The 21,570-nt window shown below is 40.7% G+C and overlaps 1 protein-coding gene across 2 annotated transcripts in view; it reads left to right on the forward strand.

The window, feature by feature from the left end:
• dnmt3bb.1 (DNA (cytosine-5-)-methyltransferase 3 beta, duplicate b.1) overlaps positions 1-21,246 on the forward strand; it is a 57,273-nt gene extending 36,027 nt beyond the window's left edge. For both annotated transcript variants that reach the window (XM_083920645.1, XM_083920646.1), the window contains exons 7-22: positions 1,281-1,439; positions 1,527-1,634; positions 5,312-5,453; positions 7,271-7,393; positions 8,765-8,809; positions 8,925-9,004; positions 11,196-11,308; positions 11,412-11,595; positions 13,345-13,429; positions 14,203-14,348; positions 15,769-15,859; positions 16,964-17,112; positions 17,288-17,373; positions 18,237-18,306; positions 18,397-18,515; positions 18,604-21,246. In XM_083920645.1, the coding sequence (XP_083776771.1) occupies positions 1,281-1,439; positions 1,527-1,634; positions 5,312-5,453; positions 7,271-7,393; positions 8,765-8,809; positions 8,925-9,004; positions 11,196-11,308; positions 11,412-11,595; positions 13,345-13,429; positions 14,203-14,348; positions 15,769-15,859; positions 16,964-17,112; positions 17,288-17,373; positions 18,237-18,306; positions 18,397-18,515; positions 18,604-18,745 (1,842 nt within the window). In that variant the 3' untranslated portion in view covers positions 18,746-21,246. The remainder of the gene's footprint in view (positions 1-1,280; positions 1,440-1,526; positions 1,635-5,311; positions 5,454-7,270; positions 7,394-8,764; positions 8,810-8,924; positions 9,005-11,195; positions 11,309-11,411; positions 11,596-13,344; positions 13,430-14,202; positions 14,349-15,768; positions 15,860-16,963; positions 17,113-17,287; positions 17,374-18,236; positions 18,307-18,396; positions 18,516-18,603) is intronic.
• The last annotated feature ends 324 nt before the right edge of the window (positions 21,247-21,570 follow it).

A 21,570-nucleotide genomic window follows, 5' to 3' on the forward strand; every position in this document is an offset into this window, starting at 1 on the left:
AGCGCTATACAGATAAAATGTATCCTTATTATTATTATTATTATTATTACTATTATTGTTATTATTATTATTACTATTATTGTTATTATTTTATCCAGCTGCCAAAAAAAGCCTGAAAAGTCAGAAGTTAGCACGGAGACGACGAGTCATTGCTATGGAGATGATCCACCATCTCGTCTCACTGGTGTGAACTGGTGTCAGAACCCTGCACACCTGAACAGGTGTCTATGGTCTGAACTGGACTTTAAACGCTCCAGATGTTTCTACACTTTTATTCTAACGCAGTCCCTCAACAGTCAAATGAAGCACTTGTTTGGCATTTGCTAATAACTATTTATTACTAATAATACAGATATGTTAAGTTATTGCATTCACCCTGTTCTAAAAGGACAGAGAAAGAGTTAGAAAGAGAGTGAGACAGCTTGTTTTAAAAAGGGGAAGTGGAGGTTTGGCAGGGATGGAAAGAGGAGGAGGGTGACTCCCTTCACAGACCACAGACGCTCCTCCACCTGGCCTTGTGCTAGTGCAGGTGGCCACACACACACACACACACACACACACACACACACACACACACACACACACAGTGAGGCTGTGTTTGCTCGGCATCAATCATTTAATTCAGGTCATGTCGTCCTCCAGTCTGCACAGCCTGTGTGTGTGTGTGTGTGTGTGTGTGTGTGTGTGTGTGTGTGTGTGTGTGTGTGTGTGTGTGTGTGTGTCTGAATGTGCACGCCGTCTCACAGGACACTTGCTTTTTTGTGTACCTCTTGGTGTGTGTGTTTGTGTGTGTTTTCTCAGCGGAGCGGAGCTTCCGTTACAAAGCCTAATGGGTTTTTTCTCCCTGAAGGCGGACTGAAGGAACACACAGTCGGGGGCTCAACTGGGATTTATTTGCAAGCATAGAAATCCCATCGCGCTCATACACCTGCAGCACACTTCAAACTTTGAAAAGAAAGAAAGAAAACTGGTCTTATCAGAGACGATGTTTTCTTTAAAGACTCAAGTGCAAAGCTAACAGCAGAAATAAAGGAAACACCTGAACAAATGAGACTACAGCGTGTTCTCAGACTCTTCAGTGAAAGGGACACAACCTGGGATGAAGAATACATATTTTCCCTCTGACCTGTTGTGCTAGAAGGGACATGTTTGCTAAAAATGTTAAATCATTAACTTGACTTGTTGATGTCTCCTTATTTCATGTCTACTTCTTTGTCCTTCTGTCTTCACAAAACATTTTTTTCATCGGTAAAGTTATGCTCGTCCTCTCCTCCACGCAGGACAACAAGGGCTTTAGCATTGGCGAGCTGGTGTGGGGGAAGATCAAGGGCTTTTCCTGGTGGCCCGGCATTGTGGTGACGTGGCGTGCCACCGGCAAACGGCAGGCCAGCCACGGCATGAGGTGGCTGCAGTGGTTCGGAGACGGCAAGTTCTCTGAGGTAAAGATGGAATAAAGGGAGGAGGAAATCATGATAAATGTAAATAACAGTTCTTTGATGCCACTTATTGTCCCTCTCTTTCTCCAGGTTTCAGCAGACAAACTGGACTCCATCACTGCCTTCCCCAAGTTCTTCAGCCAGGCTTCCTATACCAAGTTGGCCTCCTACCGCCGGGCCATCTTCCAGGCTCTGGAGGTAACGTAACTGTGTCACCAGTTTGCTGGTATTATCCATATCCAGACGGATCTGGTCTCCCGCAGTTTCCGGTCTTTTCGTGTTGCTTTTACTGGGTGATTGCCACTAAAGTGCAAGTAGAATTTATTTACACACTTCTAAGAATCTACAAGTGACATTTCATATTTGTACATGAGCATTTTCATGTCTAATTAGTAAGCGAAATTGACCTTGATGAGAGAAAGCAGTCAGATCGTGTGGGCGAGTGGCTCAGGTGGTGGTTTATATTAAAAATGGAAATGAAGAAGACTTTACGGTGTATTTTTGAGCTGTTAAAGCATGGGCTTTTATTGTGAAGGACTGAAGTATGGTCCAGGATGTTTTTGACAGCATTGATGTTAATGTGGACGACCAGCAGCTCCCAGTGCTTACGGTGAGGAGATTGGGGTGTCTGAGTAGAGAGGAGCACACAGCTAATTCAGCGGTGTTAGCGTCCTTTTTGCCACTCTTCTAAACACAAAGATAAAGATTAGGCCTTTAAAGCGAATATTTGCTTAGTGTGTGTGTGCGTGTGTGCGTGTGTGTGTGTGTGTGTGTGCGCGTGCATGCTCCTCCTCACTGACAGGATAATTAAGGAGACAGAAGATAAAATCACAGGTTCACTGCTTCAGATGCTCTGTCCCCCTTTTTTCCCCCTCAAAAAATACATTTGCAGTTAGTCGCACGATCTGTCAGGAGATATGTGACAATAAATGTGGAAAGAGTTCAATCTTTTTAATGTTTGAATCTCCTGTGAAGAGTGTTTCATGTCCGGGGAAATAAATAGATGATGCCTTAAATGTCTTTCAGTAAATTAGAGAGGCTAAATTCAAATATCTGCTCATAAGAAATAAACTTGTGAACACGTATGAAGGCAAAGCATTGTCGGTGCACTGGTTCAACCTCTGAGGAGATGCACAGAAAGAAATGCAAGAAAGCAGCTGTAACAACATTAGTTTGGGGTTATCTCATCTTCACGGTTGAGCTCTGCAGAGGTGTAGAAGTGAACTCTACTCGTGCAGGAAAAGCAATGGGAAAAAAACGAATGGAGACGCAGATGCTGGTTGTAGTTTGACTGCTAATAAAAGAGCAAGCAGTGTAAACCTTGACTGAGAGAAGAGGGTGTGAAATAAGTGGAACATTAGTTTGTAGTGATCTCATCTTCACGGTTGAACTCTGCATGTGAGAGCTCTTCACAACAAAAAGAGATGTTGAATCCACATGTGGGTAAAAGACTCATGGGCAGATGTCCTGACTTGCTCACCGTCCGTGCTTTCAGTTACTTTCTTTCTTTCATCTCCCACTTTTTTCAGTCGTTTTCATCGACTCTAACTCTTTTCAGTGTTTGTGTTTCAGCGGTTTCTCTCTCTCTCTGTAATGACATGCAGCTGAAAGATGAGCCTCTGTCTGTGATGACTGCAGGCCTCTTTACGCTGCTCTTGTCTCTCTCTCTCTCTCTCTCCGCTTATATTGTTTTGTCTCCATCCTGTCGTCCCTCTGACAGACGTCTCTGCTGTCACTCAAACCATCTCGCCATGTCTTGACCCGTCAATCTCTCATCTCTGTACTTAAAGGTCTAGAAAACAAGGAGGAAAATGAAACATCGAGAGTTCTCAGAGTCAAATGGTTTCAGCAGTGACTGGTTCTGCCGTTTTAAAAAAGGGTGAATGAGGGTGCTGTAATTAAAGTTCAACAGTGAATAAAGGTTGCTTATCAGGAATGATGATTAGATAATATAATATATAACATAACATAAACTTTTAAGTACATTTAGTTGATAATAGTTCTGAACTTTTACTACAGGAGGTAAAAAAAAGCAGCCGGAACAGCCGGTGGTTAGAGCAGTGGCCCCATGTAAAAAGGCTAAGGGCGTACTCACACTGTCCTTCCAGACCGCGACACGGGCTTTAGGGTACTTGTCCCCCATCCCTCTCCCCCCCGCGCCCCAACCCCGTTTGTACTCACACTGCCAGGGCCGGCCAATGCTTCTTGCTGTCCATACGCCATCACGCCGTAACACGTCACACGCATTGATCGCGTGTGTGTAGCTTTGTTTACAAATCTTTCCACAGACCTCGGAGTTTTTGTGCGTCTTGTCGACTGTTTTTGAATATTTTCATCCGACCAAATCTGCAGTAAACACTCCACCTCCGCATCACACCAACGTGAACCTTTCACCGCCATTGTTGTTGTTGTTAAATGTCCGCGCATGGTCTGTCCTTCTATTTACATGTCCGAACAGGCGGACATAACGCTACTGCCGTAGGGCTCGTGCTCGTGCTTGTGCTCGTACACGTGCGCACGCTCGTGCTCGTACATGTGTGGACGGCCCGCTGGCCGCAGTTATGCGCGGAACGGGTGCACTCACACTGCTTAAAGGTACTAGGCTTTAGCTGAAAAAAACGGTTTTGGCCCCGGCCAGAAGGATAGTGTGAGTAGGCCCTAAGGGTCCTCGAGGCAGGACCAGGTTCGACTCCAACCTGCAGCCCTTTGCTGCATGTCTCTCCCTCTTTCTGTCAACCCATTTCCTGTCTGCCCTAAATAATAAAGGCTTGAAAAACTGTCAAAAAGATAATCTTTAAAAAAAACAAAAAAACGGCAATCTGGTCTTTGCTAACTAAATGAACGAAAATTGATGAAAAACCACCACAAAAAGACACCTAATGACCAGAAATAAATGCAAAACCACCACAATAAGACACCTAATGACCAGAAGTAGATGCAAAACCACCACAATAAGACACCTAATGACCAGAAATAGATGCAAAACCACCACAATAAGACACCTAATGACCAGAAATAGATGCAAAACCACCACAATAAGACACCTAATGACCAGAAGTAGATGCAAAACCACCACAATAAGACACCTAAGGACCAGAAATAGATGCAAAACCACCACAATAAGACACCTAATGACCAGAAATAGATGCAAAACCACTACAAAAAGACACCTAATGACCAGAAATAGATGCAAAACCACCACAAAAAGACACCTAATGACCAGAAATAGATGCAAAACTTCTGGAAATAGATTCAAAACCACCACAAACAGTACTTTTGATACTTTTAAGTACATTTAGCTGATAATAATAATAATTTAAATAAAAATCAGTCAGAATTGCAGCTCTTCCTCTCCCTCTCTGTCCTGAGCCAATTCGGTCTTTAAATTGTGACGTAAGACACTTTCAAAGTGATATTTCCTGCTCCAAGCGTCATATTTCTACAATGAGGTGAGAGACGAACAGATCTGAGTAACACTAACAACCAACAACCTCTTTCCTGTCGATGGAAAGGTTCCTGACAGAAGAACGAGTCGATCGTAGAAGGTTCACAGGTTCGGCCGTTGTTTTTTTCTTTTATTCGACGGAGCGTTTGGATCTGGAAATAGTATTTTGAAAGGGTTTTACGTCACGACTTCAAGACCGGACAGGGCCGCTCTTTCTCTTTGAAATGACCTGTGATTGGCCAAAGTCCTCCGTCACGGCCACGTTTCTCTGAAGCCTGAAAACAGACACGAGGAGGAGCAGAAGTCTCAGAAAACCTGTTCAACATTGGCAAAAATAAACAGTTTGGGCACAAAATAAATCTGTTGTAGCTTCTCACTCTGCCCTTGTGTGTTTAATGTGTCTCACGCCCAGTCCAATTGTTCATCACAGATGGCGAGCATCCGGGCTGAGAAGAAGTTTCCTCCCTGCGAGTCAGACAATCCAGACGACCAGGTCAAACCCATGCTGGACTGGGCCAATGGCGGCTTCCTGCCCAAAGGAGAGGAGGGACTTAAACCTACGCACACCGCTGGTGAGCAAAGCAGCAGCAGACAGGGCATAAACTGTTCATCTGCGAGCAGGGGCGGATGTAGTCATTTTGGGGTCTGAGCCAAAGGCAGGCATGGGTCCCTCCACATCCTTGTATTCCTCTGTGTTTCAATCCTTGTTGAGCGAAGGAAGACTTACTCTTAACATCTGCTCTTCACCATCGTTGTCAAAACATCTGTAATTGAATTAGAAAAAAGACAACAAAAATATTCAGTATGTCAAGTATGCACACTACAAAAATCTTTATTTTTTAAATTTTTACAGCACTTTACAGCTTAGGTGGTCGCCTATTCAGCACAGGCCTGAAAAAATTTAAAAAGTGAGACTGTCACGTCACATCGACGCTGTCTGTCCAAACTTATTTATAGAATGTGTGGAACAAGCTGTAAAATATGAAAAACAGCTATGTCCCATGCACCAGCGGACTTCTAATGTGTTTAAAAAACAGTGAGCGCGGTCACTTCAAAGAGGCCGTTGGTCCGAACCTGTCACACACACTCTGTAGTGAGAGTAATTTCCTTCCTTGTCCGACAAAAGCTCAGCTCCAAACGGATCAGCGTTGCTCACTGCCAGTTAGGACATTCCAATAGGAAACGTCATCAAACGCTCGCTCCCGGGGGGGTACTGTTGCGTCTCGTTCTTGTGGACTCGTGAATATCGTGTATGGTGCTGTCGGTTTGCCTTCAATGTTGCATCTTCAAAAATGCACAATAAAAATGTGACACTGAATTTGAAACAGAACATTATAATTTGTGCCCCTAAAATGTCTGGTTGCGTTTTAGATTCCATCAAAATTTTAAATACACAAAAGTATAAAATAAGATGAACTTCCTTCACTCTTTGTGTAACAGGCTACAGAGCAGCAGCCTGACAGGCTGCATGAGGATCAGTGTAAATGGTCCACCTGTGACAGAGTTGAATTTAAACAGGGCCCTTGAGTTGTTCTCTGTTAAACCAAGGAGGAGAGCCTGGAGCCATGCTACATGTCAGCTCTGCCAGAAGAAGTGACTGACTCACCTCCTTTGCACATGTTTTGCACTTTCTTTAGTTCAAATTGTACAAATTCTTCTAGTTTCAGTTGCTGTTAAGCACTTTATTTCTTTATATTTGTATTGTTCATGTTCAGATGATATTTTGAAAAGCTAATTGTCATCATTTCCCTTGGTCTTACAGCAGGTTCTCTGACAGAATACTTAGGATGGAGTCCATGTTTTTTAATACTTAAAAACGTTATAATGTTTTGAATGCAAAACTTGAAGGAATACTTACTTATACTTTAAAAATTTTGATACTCACTCGTTCTTCTCCACTCGACGGACCCTCCTTGACGGTTGTCATCTGCATCGATACCTGCAGCAGTGGGTCGGGCCTGGCCCTTAGCATTGCTCGTGCTAGCACACAGAGTGCCTACTTCTTGCTGCTGTTTAGCAACAGTGTCCTCTCTTGTGGTCACTTTGAAAAAAAAGGAGTACCCTCGGGTAATTTTGCCACAAGTTTCCTGTTTTCCTCCCTCTTCCTCCTTTGTTCCTGCACCCCATGGTAACTTTGCTTCATTATTCACTTCATCGCTTACCGCTTTGTTTAGCTGCTGTCTTCCTGAATCCTTTCTGCACATGCGCCGTAAGATGGACTATTCCAATGTAGTGGCGATTTTAATCAAACACTTAATCCATGAGCGCAAATTTAAAAAACTCTCCTAGCTATAGAGAGAGAAAAGTGAGAGTTAAAGTGTGTGTGTGTGTGTGTGTGTGTGTGTGTGTGTGTGTGTGTGTGTGTGTGTGTGTGTGTGTGTCCCTGCAGACAGTAACCCTCTGGACCACCAGGTCCTCAATGTTTCCCTGCCAGAGTATTTCCCCAGCGCAAAGCGGCCCCGGGTCAGCTTCTGCAAGGGCAAAGCCGCCCCTGAGGAGTCCTACAGCAGAGGTGTGTTGATGTTTGAGAGTTTTTTTTATGAATTATAACAGTGCAGTTTTCAATCATTCATAGGATCAGATCTTGTCAGATTTCTTTTTTGGTATTTTTGCTTCAGTTGTCGAGTTTACATTCAGGACTTTGTGATAACACCTGACTTGTTCTCCGTATGAACTGGCGGCAAAAGTCACGCCACTTCTTATCAATTCAACCTGGTATGATGGACATGAAGATTTTAGTGTAAGGTCTAAAAGGAACTAAAAAGCAAAGTTTGTGTTGTGGTTTAAAATTGCTTACATTTCACAAGTCATTATTTTTAATTGCAGAGTTCATCCGGGTGCTGGAAATCCTTGAAAAGACTTGAGTTTTAGTGGTGTTTTCAAGGTTTGAAAAGTGCTTTGGATTTTGAATAAAGTTGCTTGAAACTGCTTTAAATTGGATGTCATCTATGATATAACACAGAGAAAATTAGATCTCCATATTTGAGACTGAAAACAACATTTTCTGTCATTTTCTCATGAAAAAGGACTTTTGCTGATTCTCAGATGATCAGAATATTTGGTGATTATATTTCTGATTCTCAGATGATCAGAATATTTGGTGATTATATTTCTGATTCTCTGATGATCAGAATATTTGGTGATTATATTTCTGATTCTCAGATGATCAGAATAGTTGGTGATTATATTTCTGATTCTCTGATGATCAGAATATTTGGTGATTATATTTCTGATTCTCAGATGATCAGAATATTTGGTGATTATATTTCTGATTCTCAGATGATCAGAATATTTGGTGATTATATTTCTGATTCTCTGATCAGAATATTTGGTGATTATATTTCTGATTCTCTGATGATCAGAATATTTGGTGATTATATTTCTGATTCTCTGATGATCAGAATAGTAGGTGATTATATTTCTGTGGAGTTAGTTTTCTTTCATTTGACGTCCTTCTGTAGAAAACTGTCTCCAAACATCGTGTTGGTTGTTTATAGGACAATCACATCTCATTTAATGTGATGAACAAGTGACATAATAAGTTTAGTGAATACTCAGGATTCTTCTGGATACAAGTATGAAGTTTCCCACAGCTGGAAGATGCTGGAAAAGACTGGAAATGCTTAAAGTGCTTGAATGTGACTTTGGAAAAGGTGCAAAGGTGTTTTCAAATGTCTTTTTTTTTGTATTTTTGCTTCAGTGGCCGAGTTTACATTCAGGTTTTCGCGATGACATCTGACTTTTATTTGGTGGAGTTGACTTTAGTATAGAGGGTTTATTTGCACATTGAAAGAACACAAATAATGCAGAAAAAGAAAGTGAAGCAAATAAAAATGTTTGTGTTTTCATGCTTTTTTTAACATAATCCTCCTTTTCTGCTCAGAACAAATGGTGAATGAAGTTCTGAAGAATAAAAGAAGTATAGAAGGTAAAGACTCTTTCATGTTTCGTTTTTGATTTGTTTATTATTAATCGTGTTATTTCACTTTTATTTTATCGACTGCTGATGTGTATGTATGTGTGTGTGTGTGTGTGTTTTGCAGATTTCTGTCTCTCTTGTGGAAAGATGAGGGCAGCGACCTTCCACCCGCTGTTTGAAGGAGGCCTGTGCCAAACATGCAAGGTAGAACTATATAAAAAATGTTTATTATGCTATAATAATAAAGCAGCTATCAGCTGATAGAATTATTAGGTGTCATATTTCCACGAGTTCTTGAAGGCGGCGCTTTCAAGGCAGCAGTCGTACAAAAGGAGAAGATGTTTCCCAGGAAACCCCAGAGCATCACACACAACTAAAACCAAACAGTAGGAAAAGTATAAAAGAGCAGAAAAACACAGTACAAACAGTCATACATGTCCAGGGGTCCGTTTCACAAAGCAGGTTCAACAAACTCTGAGTTTAACCCTGAACTCTGAGTTGATCTACTCTGAGATAGGAAACTCTGAGTTTTCGGTTCCAGAACAGCAGATTTGCGTTAGGTTGATCAACTCGGAGTAGGTTGACCTGGAGTTAAGCGCGTGCACCACAAGTAAAAAAGACAGCATCAATGGAGCCCTGATTCGACGAGTCACCATGGCAACGGGAAAGCGAAGGGCTACGCTACAACTGGAAATGGAAATATTAATGAAAAGAGAGGGAGACGGCGTTGGAGAAAATTGCTGCTCGGGTCAGTGCGTAAGTTTAAACGTAGTGGCTGTGGCTGTTTTATATGTTGTATAAAAAACTCCCTTTTGCAAAAAAACGCAGCGCAACACACAATATCTGCTGGGATATGAAACGGTACCACTCAAAAAGAGAATTGCCTGGAAATGCAAGAACATCTATAATCAATAGTTTGATAATCATCTCCCGACGAATATTTAATTCTCTGTGCAGTAATGCTGCAGCTTCATCCACGGGATCATTATCAAAAGGACATGCCATGGTAGTGAAATAGTCACCACCTAATATAACTTCTAATGTAGGCCTACTGAATGATGTTTGCAATGATTTTCTGAAAAACTGACGGAACTATACTACGCCAAAACTACGCCCGCTGACTGAATGAATGAGGAAATCAAACACCGTGTGTGGCTGAAAGAGGGCGGAGACAGAGAGAAACTCAAGGTTTTCTGAGAAAAACCTGGTCCCGACCAGGTTAGTTTCAGAGAGCATGTTACCATGGTAACTGACCGAGAGGTTAAGTAACCTCTCTTTGTGAAACAGGCTAGAGTTACCCCTCTGTCTCTGGTTTGAGTTACCTCCCTTTGTGAAACGGAAAACTCAGAGTTTCCCTCATTTCAGGGTTAACAGACTCAGAGTTTTCACTAAACCTGCTTTGTGAAACAGGCCCCAGAGCAGCTGAGTAAAAGTTTGTTATTAAAGCAGCCATGTTCGTGGTGTGTTAAAGACACAGGTGATAATCTTTTTATTTAAGTGTTCCAGTTTCAGAGCTCTGGAAAAAGAAATGAACACATCTTTAAAGTTTCTCACTACAAGAAGAAAGATGCACTTGAATGCATCAAACCCCCGCCCTGACCCCTGAGTTTAACTTCAACACGTGCATGTTTCCAGGAGCAGAAGAAGAAACAGGGAAGAGCAAAGTTGATATGTGACAGATTATTAGTTTCACCCATGATGATCGCATCAGAGGAGGATTTAGTCACAGAGCCAAACCGATATACAAGTCAGCAGATGTTATTATTATTATTATTATTATTATTATTATTATTATTATTATTATTATTATCACATATTGGTATCTGTAGTTATTTCCAATATGCACCAATATAAAAACCTTTTTAACAGAATATATCACTCAGAAAATGATGCTTAGGGTGATTTAAAAATTGTGTCATATATTTATTTATTCATTTATTTATTATTATTTTAATTAATGATTGAATGCATGATGTTAATTTAGTTGTTTATTTTGTTTTTATTGAAATTGTCAGCAATTGACTGATACTGAGCATGATGTTTATTTAGTTATTTATTTTATTTTTATTTATTCCTTTTTTTCTCCATGTTCATTTAGAATTGGTTGACGGTGCCATACATATAATGCACAATAATGTTTATAATAATTTACAATATTTAATAAAGTTACTTTAGTAAAGCACCTTCTTCAGAGTCATATCTGTGCAAAATCCACAAAATTAAAGCTCAAAAATTCAGTATAATGGTCGCCACAGCTGTATTCTGAGTTTCTCTCCTCTAAAATATCATTCATAAATCTCATATTTTAAAGTGAGTGTGTGTGTTTGAAGGTGATCTTTAAATTGAGGCTTCACTAAAACCGTGTGTGTGCGTGTGTGCATGTGTGTGTGTTTAGGACGTGTACCTGGAGATGTCCTACATGTACGACGATGACGGTTACCAGTCCTACTGCACCATTTGCTGCGGAGGTCGAGAGGTTCTACTCTGCGGCAACGCTAACTGCTGCAGGTCCGACACACATGCCCACACACACACACAAACACACACACACAAACAGTTCCTCCACTGATGTGTGGATCTGTCCGTTCACCTCCTCTCGTCTTCCCTCCAGGTGTTTCTGTGTGGACTGTCTCGACATCCTGGTCGATCCCGGAGCGTCTAACAACGCTCGCTATCTGGACCCGTGGCGATGCTACATGTGCCAGCCGCTGCTCCAGTACGGCGTCCTGAAGAGACGCCATGACTGGAGCCTCAAGCTGCAGGGCTTCTTCGCCAACGACAACGGACAGGAGTTTGTGAGTCACTTATATATATATATATATATATATATATATATATATATATATATATATATATATTTAAAAAAAATCCAATAAAGATATCGCTGAAAAAAAAAAAAAAGATATATATATATATATATATATATATATATATATATATATATATCTTTTTTTTTTTTTTTTTTTAAAGTAAAAAAGTAAAAAAAAAAAAGATATATATATATATATATATATATCTTTTTTTTTTTTTTTTTTCAGCGATATCTTTATTGGATTTTTTACATAACAACCAAAGAGCTGAATGAAATGATAATGTAAAACAATATGGTACCAGATCAGCCCGAGCCACACTCCTTCCCACTCAACCCGCCCCTACAGGTCTGACCATACATCCCTATAGAGTGTGCACCAAGTCAAATAAGTAAAAGTTAATACAAGCCTTCAGTGTATCATAAAAAAACTAAATTAACCTAACACAAAACTGTGACACAGAGGGAATAAGTAGCAGCGAGAGGTAGAAAAGAAAATTAAAACTTTAAAAATAGATATGTGTCTAGAAACAGCACCAAATGTTGAGTAAGCATGTTTAACAGTCACATGCCAGTATTTAAATATCAAATGATTGCTGTATTGTGGACTCCATGTCCACATATGCTCGAAAACCACCCCAGGTCTTTTGAAACCTTTCAGGTTTACCCTTCAGATTATACAGAACCTTTTCACTTGGTGTGCATGACGCTGGTTCATTCGTCCATCTAACAAATGTAGGTGGTGAGACATCTTTCCAGTGCATAGCTATACATTTGTTCCTATTCATATTTTTTTAAAGATGCTTTGTAACTTTGCAACAGTAACTTTTTTCTTACTGTCTGTAAGAAATCTGTCTCCATCTGCATCTGTAAATCAGTTTTAATATTCTTTATCAGTGTTTCTAGCCAAGATAAATCTGTGGGGTTAGGATTTGATAACAGTTATTAATATGATCTGCTTTTTACTGTGACGTACTGGATGGTTTCACCTCCCCGGGCCTCTCAAGTGGATTTAAATCACAATTTAAAAATCACTCAGATGCCACTGATGTGAGGGGCTGCAAGTACTTCTTCCCCTTAAAGTGTCACAGGAAAATAAGGTTTCAAATCTGCTCCATATGTGTCTTCTTTTATGCTTTTATTTAGTTTTTTCTTTGAGCCATATTTCAGAAACACATCTTCAGTTGTGAAGCCAGGACAAGCTGCGCCTTTTCTTTGTGTTTTTATACTGATGTTCATTAACGTGGTCTGTCCCCATCAAACAATTTAAGGAATCAATTGATTCAGAATAATTCATATAAAAATAAACATCGGGAAGTCAACGAAATAAAAAAACAACAACTAAAACATCCCTGCAAAACATAATTACCTTTTAAGACTTTCAAAGTTCAATATTTGTAGAAAAATGTATGAAAGAGTGAATGAGAACGTTACTTCAGAGGTTAAACTTCATGCTCTGATGATATACCTGATTTTATTGAATGGCATCAAAATATAACATTAGAGTTTGGTCGTCAGTCCTCCAGTAATAAAGATAACAACATTTTTTTTGTAATGCAGAGATGAAAAAAATAGATGTTTCATAGTTTTTGAAATCTTTTCATAATAACTGAAACATGAAAACAATATATTTTGACACAAGACATAATGCATCTGCCTAGATTTTTTTTAAAGCCTCCTAGATACCTGAAATATAGTTAGTCTTAATTTCTTTCTTCTTGTGTTTATCTTCCAGGAGAAACCCAAGATTTACCCAGCAGTCCCTGCAGAGCAGAGACGACCAATCAGAGTCCTCTCGCTGTTTGACGGCATCGCCACGGGTGAGGACAGAGTGGGAATAATAAAAGAGACAGTGAATGAACGTGTTTGTACTTTCATGTTCCGTTCATCTAAGGGCCCGTCCACACCGAGACGCGTTTTCCTGTAAACGCATTTGTCTGTCGTGGTTAAGGGGAGGGAGATACGTCCATCTGCCTGACGTATAGCTCTGAGGAGAAGTGAGACCACGCCCCTAATGATTCATTAACCTTAACCTCCAATAAAATAAAAACTAGACTGGTACAAAACAATTCATCCCCCTAAGTGTTGTCATGGAGATATGACCTAAACATACAGAATAGAATTATTAGAATTCTAGGCCTTAAATAGGTTTAACGATGCTGTGAAAACAGCCTGTTTAACATGGAGGTCAATGAGAAACTGCTCTGTTATGAAACCTGCCCCTAGTGGTCACTCAGAGAACTGACGTTTTTGGATCTACCTGATTGGATCAACCCGGAAGTTGCTGTGGTGGGGGCTTGGTTTACAGTTTCTCCCCGTCTCTTCTTCTCCTTGTTGGTGTATTTCTGTGGCAGTTACAGCTCCACATCCAGGCCTGGCATGTGAACTACAGCGTTTTCAGCTGGTTTCACTGGTTTCATGTGGACGCAGAGATTTCTTGAGTCGAGTCCGTGTGGACGGAAAACTTTTTAAGAACGACGGAGAAAAAAAAGGTTGTTTTTGATTGTGTGGTCGTACCCTAAAATGCAGCATACAAACTGTATGTGTGTGTGTGTGTGTGTGTGTGTGTGTGTGTGTGTGTGTGTGTTTCCAGGTTACCTGGTTCTAAGGGACCTGGGGTTTAAGGTGGACCAGTATGTGGCGTCAGAGGTGTGTGAGGACTCCATCTCAGTGGGCGTTGTCAGACATGAAGGAAAGATTCAGTACGTCCACGATGTCAGGAACATCAACAAGAAAAACGTAAGAGAGAAAACATTTCAAGATAATATGTGAAATAAGAGCGGGGAACATCAGACAAACTGCACCAGAATCATTTAAAGTGGAGCGGCAGGAGCTCATGCGTCTGTGTGCTGGAAAGGATCCAGTTAACAAGCGGTCAAACAACATTCACACTGAAACATAAAGATGGAAAATGAATGTAGTGACAAGTTGATCTAAACTGACTGTGTGTTTGTTGCCTTTGGAAGCTGCTGAGGTGTCAGGAGATAAATCAAACGCACCTGAAGTGACTCAGCAGACCGCATTCACACAGACATTTGTTTGTTTCAGCTTCACGTCTCACTCTCAGATTTCATTTGTCTACCTGTCCACAATATTTATGGTGCAACATTTAATACAAGGTTCGTACAAGTTTCAGTCGCGTGTGTTTTTTCATCTCACTCACTGCTGGACCCATCAGCGTAATATTTTTTGTGCACACTTGTGTCGGTGTGCCCAAGGACCTCTTGTGACTGCAGTGCTTCACAACTTTAGAAAAACATACTAAAAGTGTAATTCTTGTGCAAAATCATCCCGTGGTCTTTTTCACACCATGGGATGATTTTTTGGCGGGATTACACATGACTGTTTTATGTCGTCATTCACTCCTCGCTCCTGTTAACTGGCTAAAAGTCTGAAAACAAGCCCTGACCTCGTCTGTTGCAGGACACATTTTGGCCTTTTGTCACGGCTCAAAAACTGACATCAAGAGAAAGGTTTGCTCTCATTTTGATCCTGATCATCTGCAGATTAATTACATTGCAGGGATGCTAGTTTGAATTCATTTTCTGACCATTATCTTCAATGCCATCTTGACTGTTAGAGCTGCTATGGATGCATCCCGGCATTGTAGCAGTACAATTCAATTCAGTTTTATTTATAGTGCCAAATCACAGAAAAAAAAAGGGAGACACGGGAGTCGAACAAAACATGACTTTCACTTGGGAGAGCGGTGTGAACTCACTACACTTTTCTACTTCTTATTGCCTTCAGTCTTACTTCTGATTGTGGATCTGTATCTTTTTTATAGCTTCAGTACGCTTGATAACGTCAATATGTATAATTAATGGAGCTTGTAGCTTTTTAAACATGCAGTGTTGGTGACACGGTTCAGTTGAGACGACACAAAGATAAAAAAAATGCTACAACCTCAGTTAATCCCCTCTGTGGAAGAGGAGGGGGGGTTCTTTCTTTCTCTTTATCTCTTTCATTCGTCTCTTCCATCTTTGTCCTCCCGTAAAAGACTTGTGTTCAGGGAAGGAGGCGCGTGCGTGTGTGCGAGTGTGCGAGTGTGTGTGAAGGCTGAGCAGATGATGGAGGTTCCAGTGTGGTGTAGTTGTTTTGTGCGTGCAGCAGCTGTCACTGCCTCAGTCTGACACTAAGTGGTGCTGTTGTCTCTCAGCTGCTGGAGTGGGGTCCCTTCGACCTGGTGATCGGAGGAAGTCCCTGCAACGACCTGTCAATCGTCAATCCTGCCAGGAAAGGGCTCTATGGTAGGTACCTGCCACAGGACGTCCCATCACAGACTGACTGTGTGTTTAATTCTGCACCAGAGGGGATAACAAACTTAATTATACAACATATTAACCCTTTGAACTCCTCAGGATAAACGCTCCTCCTGTGTTTACATTGGTATTTTTGCTTATTGTTATATAATTTATTGGAGTATCTTCAAATGCTTCAACTCCTTAAAATCTGCACAACCTGAGCTAAAAGGGTATGTGAGTTGTTAAACCATAATAAGTATTCAAATTGTGTCATAAATTTAAAAACATTTTTTAAAGTTTTTTCATCAAATACTAAATACATACATAAACACATTTAAAATGTCGAGACGTAAAGAAAATACCTCTTCTTCCGTAAGTTGTTTGAATGCTGAACATTTTTTAGTTTTTGAGATTTGATGACTTTTCTGAGCAGAGTGTAAAAAGGCGTTTTGATAGTTTCATCTGCAGTTTAAAACCGATGTTTTGCACTGGACGTCATCATGAACGTTCTACGTGATCACAGGAGAGACAGACGCCTTCGCTGCAGAAAGAATGAATGCTCTAGATAATATACTTTTTATTTCAGATGGTTTAATGCATGATCATATAAACAGGAAGATCTCCTACGGTCATTACGGGGTTAATATTCTGGATCTACCGCGAGTTGTAAGCCTGTTTTGCGCCGTACATAATGTAACGTGACGACGTCATCGTAGGCGTACAACATGGTGACCTGAAATTGACGTTTTAGCTTTCTTCTGCAGAAAAAATGAATGCTCTAGATGTTCTGGTTTTTATTTAAGATCCTTTTAAACATGATCATGTAAACTACAACAAACACCTGCGGCAGCTCTTGGATCATTTTAATTTCATTATTATGAGGTGAAGACTTTTAGTTTGTTAGATTGTCTAAATGATGTTTCTTATGCTTTTCTTCAGGGCCAAAATAAAATATGCTTTTATTTTTGTGGCATAAAATGCTCAGTCTTTAAAATGTTATCTGGGAGGTGCTCATATCCCTGAACCCTTTTAGTTTCAGTCTGTACCGAAGCACTGAAGCAGGTCCATGTATGGTGGTTGGTGTTCTTGACGGTGCTTTTTTTGCTCCAGAAGGCACAGGGAGGCTGTTCTTTGAGTTTTACCGTCTGCTGAGCGAGGCCAAGCCCAAAGAAGGAGAGGACCGGCCGTTCTTCTGGATGTTCGAGAACGTGGTTGCCATGGGCGTCAATGACAAGAGGGACATCTCGCGATTCCTGGAGGTGAGTCACGTGGACTTTTGCAGAAGACTGAGTTCAAGACATCAACCTGAAGCTTGACTTTCAACCTATTTACAGCCAGAGGGATCTCCCCTGTGATCCACTGGATTTGAAGCACCAGATATTTGATTAGCGTGACTTTGTGAGTAGTCACTGTGTTTCTTTGTGTGTTTTGCAGTGTAACCCTGTGATGATCGACGCTATCGAGGTCTCCGCTGCTCACCGTGCTCGATACTTCTGGGGAAACCTGCCAGGCATGAACAGGTAGGACAAACAAGTCATCATTTTCACAATATGAACTCTGGACATTGTCAGGCACGTTCTCACCTACTGGAAATCCTCTGGTTTGGTTTAGGTGCGGGGTGACACCTGCGTAGCGCGTACAGGAAGCAGGGCATGATACTGATTACACCGCGGTCACATAGACGTTCTCTCAATTTGATAATAAACAACAGAGTCTCTTTATGTTTGTTGAATTTGTCTGATGATTTCAGCATCTGTCCTTACAGACAGAATCTCCTCGGCTCTCCAGTTAGACAATTTTGTTGGTGTCTTCGTGTAAACCACCTTCTTCTTCACCCTCAAATGTTAGTTTTCTTCCAGCTGCATGATAGAAACGTCAAAGCGTCCACTTGCTCGCTGTGAATTCTCCGGACAGTGAGTGGCTCTGTTCGCAAATGGGCTCAATCTCACATTACACGCTCTTTGTTCTAGCAAGCCAACATGGCCGGTCCCACTGTCCGTCCACCCCGTGCCCCGTGCTTTAGGGTACTTCGGCCTCGTGCTCGTACACGTGCACGCGCTCATGCTGGTACATGTGCAAATGTGCTTAACAAAAGCCCACCTATCCCAAACGAGCCGTCAACCAGTTGCACTCACTCTGGTCAAACGAACAAGTGGTACGAATCGACAGTGTGAGTGCGCCCTAAATCTCAACTGATTCAGACATTTGCGGCCTCACATACAACTCCTCTGAGACATGTCTAGGTAGGTTCTGGGTTGCAGTGCATGTGTGAAAGAGGCTACAGATACACCTGAATCCTGATTTCTCATAGAAAAAAGACATGTTAAAATTGTATGACAGCAGATATGCACAGTACACATGTGATTCCTCCGCTCTGTTTCAGGCCTCTGTGTGCCTCTGGGATGGACAAGCTGGAGTTGCAGGACTGTCTGGATCACGGCAGAGTTGCAAAGGTTTGACTCGTCTCTAGAACAAAAAAGCTGCTCGTCTTTTACTTGCAAAACTGGCTTCTCGGTTTTAACCTTTTACTTGTTGTTTTGTAGTTTGGGAAGGTGCGCACCATCACTACACGCTCCAACTCCATCAAACAAGGGAAGGATCAGCACTTCCCTGTCCTGATGAACGGAAAGGAGGACATTCTGTGGTGCACTGAGCTGGAGAGGTGAGCAGGAAACATACACACACACACTAAAGACTCACTATGATACAAATGGTGACACTGATTGTAACGTGCAAGTCTCGCCCTGCAGGATCTTTGGCTTCCCTGTCCACTACACGGATGTGTCCAACATGGGTCGCGGTGCCAGACAGAAGCTCCTGGGCCGGTCCTGGAGCGTCCCCGTCATCAGGCATCTGTTCGCGCCGCTGAAAGACTACTTTGCCTGTGAATAGGCACCATCCACCCTGCCAGTTAAACAGACAGGCGCCACTTGTGATCACACACCAGCTTTTCTTTTGTTATACTGGCTCCCAACAAACACACCATCTGCTGGACACATTTTTTGTAAAGAGCTGGTTTTCCCGCCACTCTCAGGCGAATAACCAGTTTCACTCTAAACGGGTGCAGCTGGGAAATCGTGAACATAGCTGTTAGTTTGTGTCCTGTTGAGAATGCACTGCGGCCTTAAACACACAAAGCACACACACAGGGATACACGAGTAGGGTCAGGCTCAAAGGTCAGCAGAGCTTCTCCTCTGGAGGTTCAGCAGAGTTTAAGATGGCTGACTCTTGTTCATTAACAATAGGCAGTGAGTACAGTGATTTTAACAGGATTTTAGTTCTGCTTTAAAATGCTCCGAGAAGGCAGAGTTTTTAAGCTGACAACACTTAGTAGTTGTAGAAAAATAGAGAATAACACAATAATGACAGTTCAGCTTTTTTAGTGGTTCCGTTTTATTTTTTTATGGAAGTGTCAAACATTTCAGAGGACAGTCACCCTCTTCATTTAGCTGGTGATTAAAAGCGTGACGACAGGCGGTTAACCTAAACAAAAACACTTGAACCAAAGTCGATAAACGGACCTACTGTCCCACTAGCCTCAGGCCTGAATGTAAATGTGATATTGGAGCCCAAATTCTAAGAAAATGAATAAATCCCCACAACTGCACTGGATAATAAAAGATTCTTTATTTTGTCAGCATTCAACAACAGCATATCCCGCTGTGAAAGCCCTGTGGGAGCTGTAGTTGTTCACTGCTAACAAAAGAATCTTTTATCATCTTTTAAAATGAGTAAAATGCCCATTTAGATTGGCTTTTTAAAAAGACAAACTGAAAGAAGCGCTCTGCAGGAGAATGCATTCAGTAATGAGAGCCAGTGCACCGCAAACTAAGAGATGAAGCAGGAAGTTAACCTTTATATTTAGACGAGTTCATATACGTAGTTTCTTTTTGTTTTTTTTGTAAAAAACTTTTGCTTTGAGTTCATTAGAGCAAAATAGCTTCCTTTAAAAAAAAACCTTTTATTAAAGATTATATGAAAGTTTTTGTGTAGATCGTGTGATACGTTTGCGGCATCTTCCTGATATATAGCTACATACAAATACTTGAAACAAGCCAATGCAAAAACAGAGATACAGAGAAAGAGGGTTTTTTTTGTCTTCTTTTTTCAGACAGCTGAGATTTAAAGAGTGTTGCCATTTTATCCTCCTGTTTTAGATTTTTTTTTAAAAACATTCTTTTAGTTCACTGTCACGACTGAATGCCATTTGAATCCAGGAGTGTCACTGTGTGTAAATTTGGTTAAAACAAAAAGAAACGGTGGTAAACACTGGTGAGCATGTTACAGTTCTCTGTAAACTACCACTGACTACTTTTAAAGGAGTTTTTTCCAAAACATTTGATAAGAAGACTTCCATGGAAATCACCTCTCTGATGCTGGTTGATACCGTACTTTGTCCCATGCTTTGGTATACACAGCATGCATATATAGTTACTTTGTTGCCACAAGAGGTGTTTTCCTGTGAGACTTCAGACACAATGTTGCAATATTTATTGCCCCCCCCCCCCCCCCCCTACGATTATATGACACACTGTATCCTTACTGTATCTCGGAAAGTTTATTTTGGTACCAATTCTCTTGATGTGACCGAACCCACAGAAAAGATCTTGTTTTTATAATGCTGTCACCAAATCATACTAAATGGGCATTACCTCAGACAAAGGGGCAACTGTACATCACTCCGACTGTAGGACCTCTGTTATGTGAATATACTGTATACTGTAGCTTTATGCTCCCATATGCCCTGTGTATGTATATATATATAGCTTGTATTTTATCACTGGATTTTTTTTTTTTTACACAATGTTTTGCGTACTGTATTGATACAAAGGTTTACATGTGTTTTGCTTCACCAAGAACTACATTATTTTTTTGAACACAAGATGCACAAGCCTTCTTAAAGAACTATTTTTCATGTTTAAATTTTCAGTTAATTTAGAGATGTAATAGACTCTCTATGGTGCTCAAAAAGTTCCCTTAAAGTGACACTCTTAGTTTCCAATTCTGATTTGAAAGTCCTTTTCAAAACCAAAAGTAATTGTTTACATGCGTCATTAATACTGCTGAGCTTGTTGAATGTTTTGCTTGAAAACAGTACGCAAAAAAATCTAGTTTTTCTTTTTTAACTGCTCGTTTGAGACTTTTTTATATTGAGAATGCATATATTAATAACTTTCTTAAAATTTGTTATAGCACGATATAGAGCATATTAATCACTAGCTTTTTCATATCTTGTGTTATTTAGATGTGTGTTCGTAGGCTTGAGTGTGAACAACACCTGTCTTTCAACATTTTCCAACATTTTAGTACTTTATCTTTTATTAGAGTCCCACTCAAGGATTTATTTTCTTTGCTTTTTTATGAATCTAAAGTGCAAAAGCATTTCAAAAGAACAGATTCTGTACTATTTTTATACTTTATTTGAAATAGTGGAAAAGTGTTGTATTTTTTTAGGTTTGTGTACTTCCTATAGCAAACTATATATAATTTGTACTCAATAAAACACAGCCTGGCTGCTAAAAAGCACTTCCATGTGTCCCGTGTGAAATCAATTTATGTGCATATGTCTTTTGTTTTAAAATACACATTTGAGCAAATACCTGCTTTGTTTGTTGTGATTGTGTTTTTCCAACAAAGGTTGGTTTTATGAATAACGTCACTGCCATGGACTGAAGATTGTGTTTTAAGACATTATTTCCCAACAATTAGACTTTCT

Source organism: Echiichthys vipera (genome assembly GCF_963691815.1).
Source record: "Echiichthys vipera genome assembly, chromosome: 9".
NCBI lineage: Eukaryota > Metazoa > Chordata > Actinopteri > Perciformes > Trachinidae > Echiichthys > Echiichthys vipera.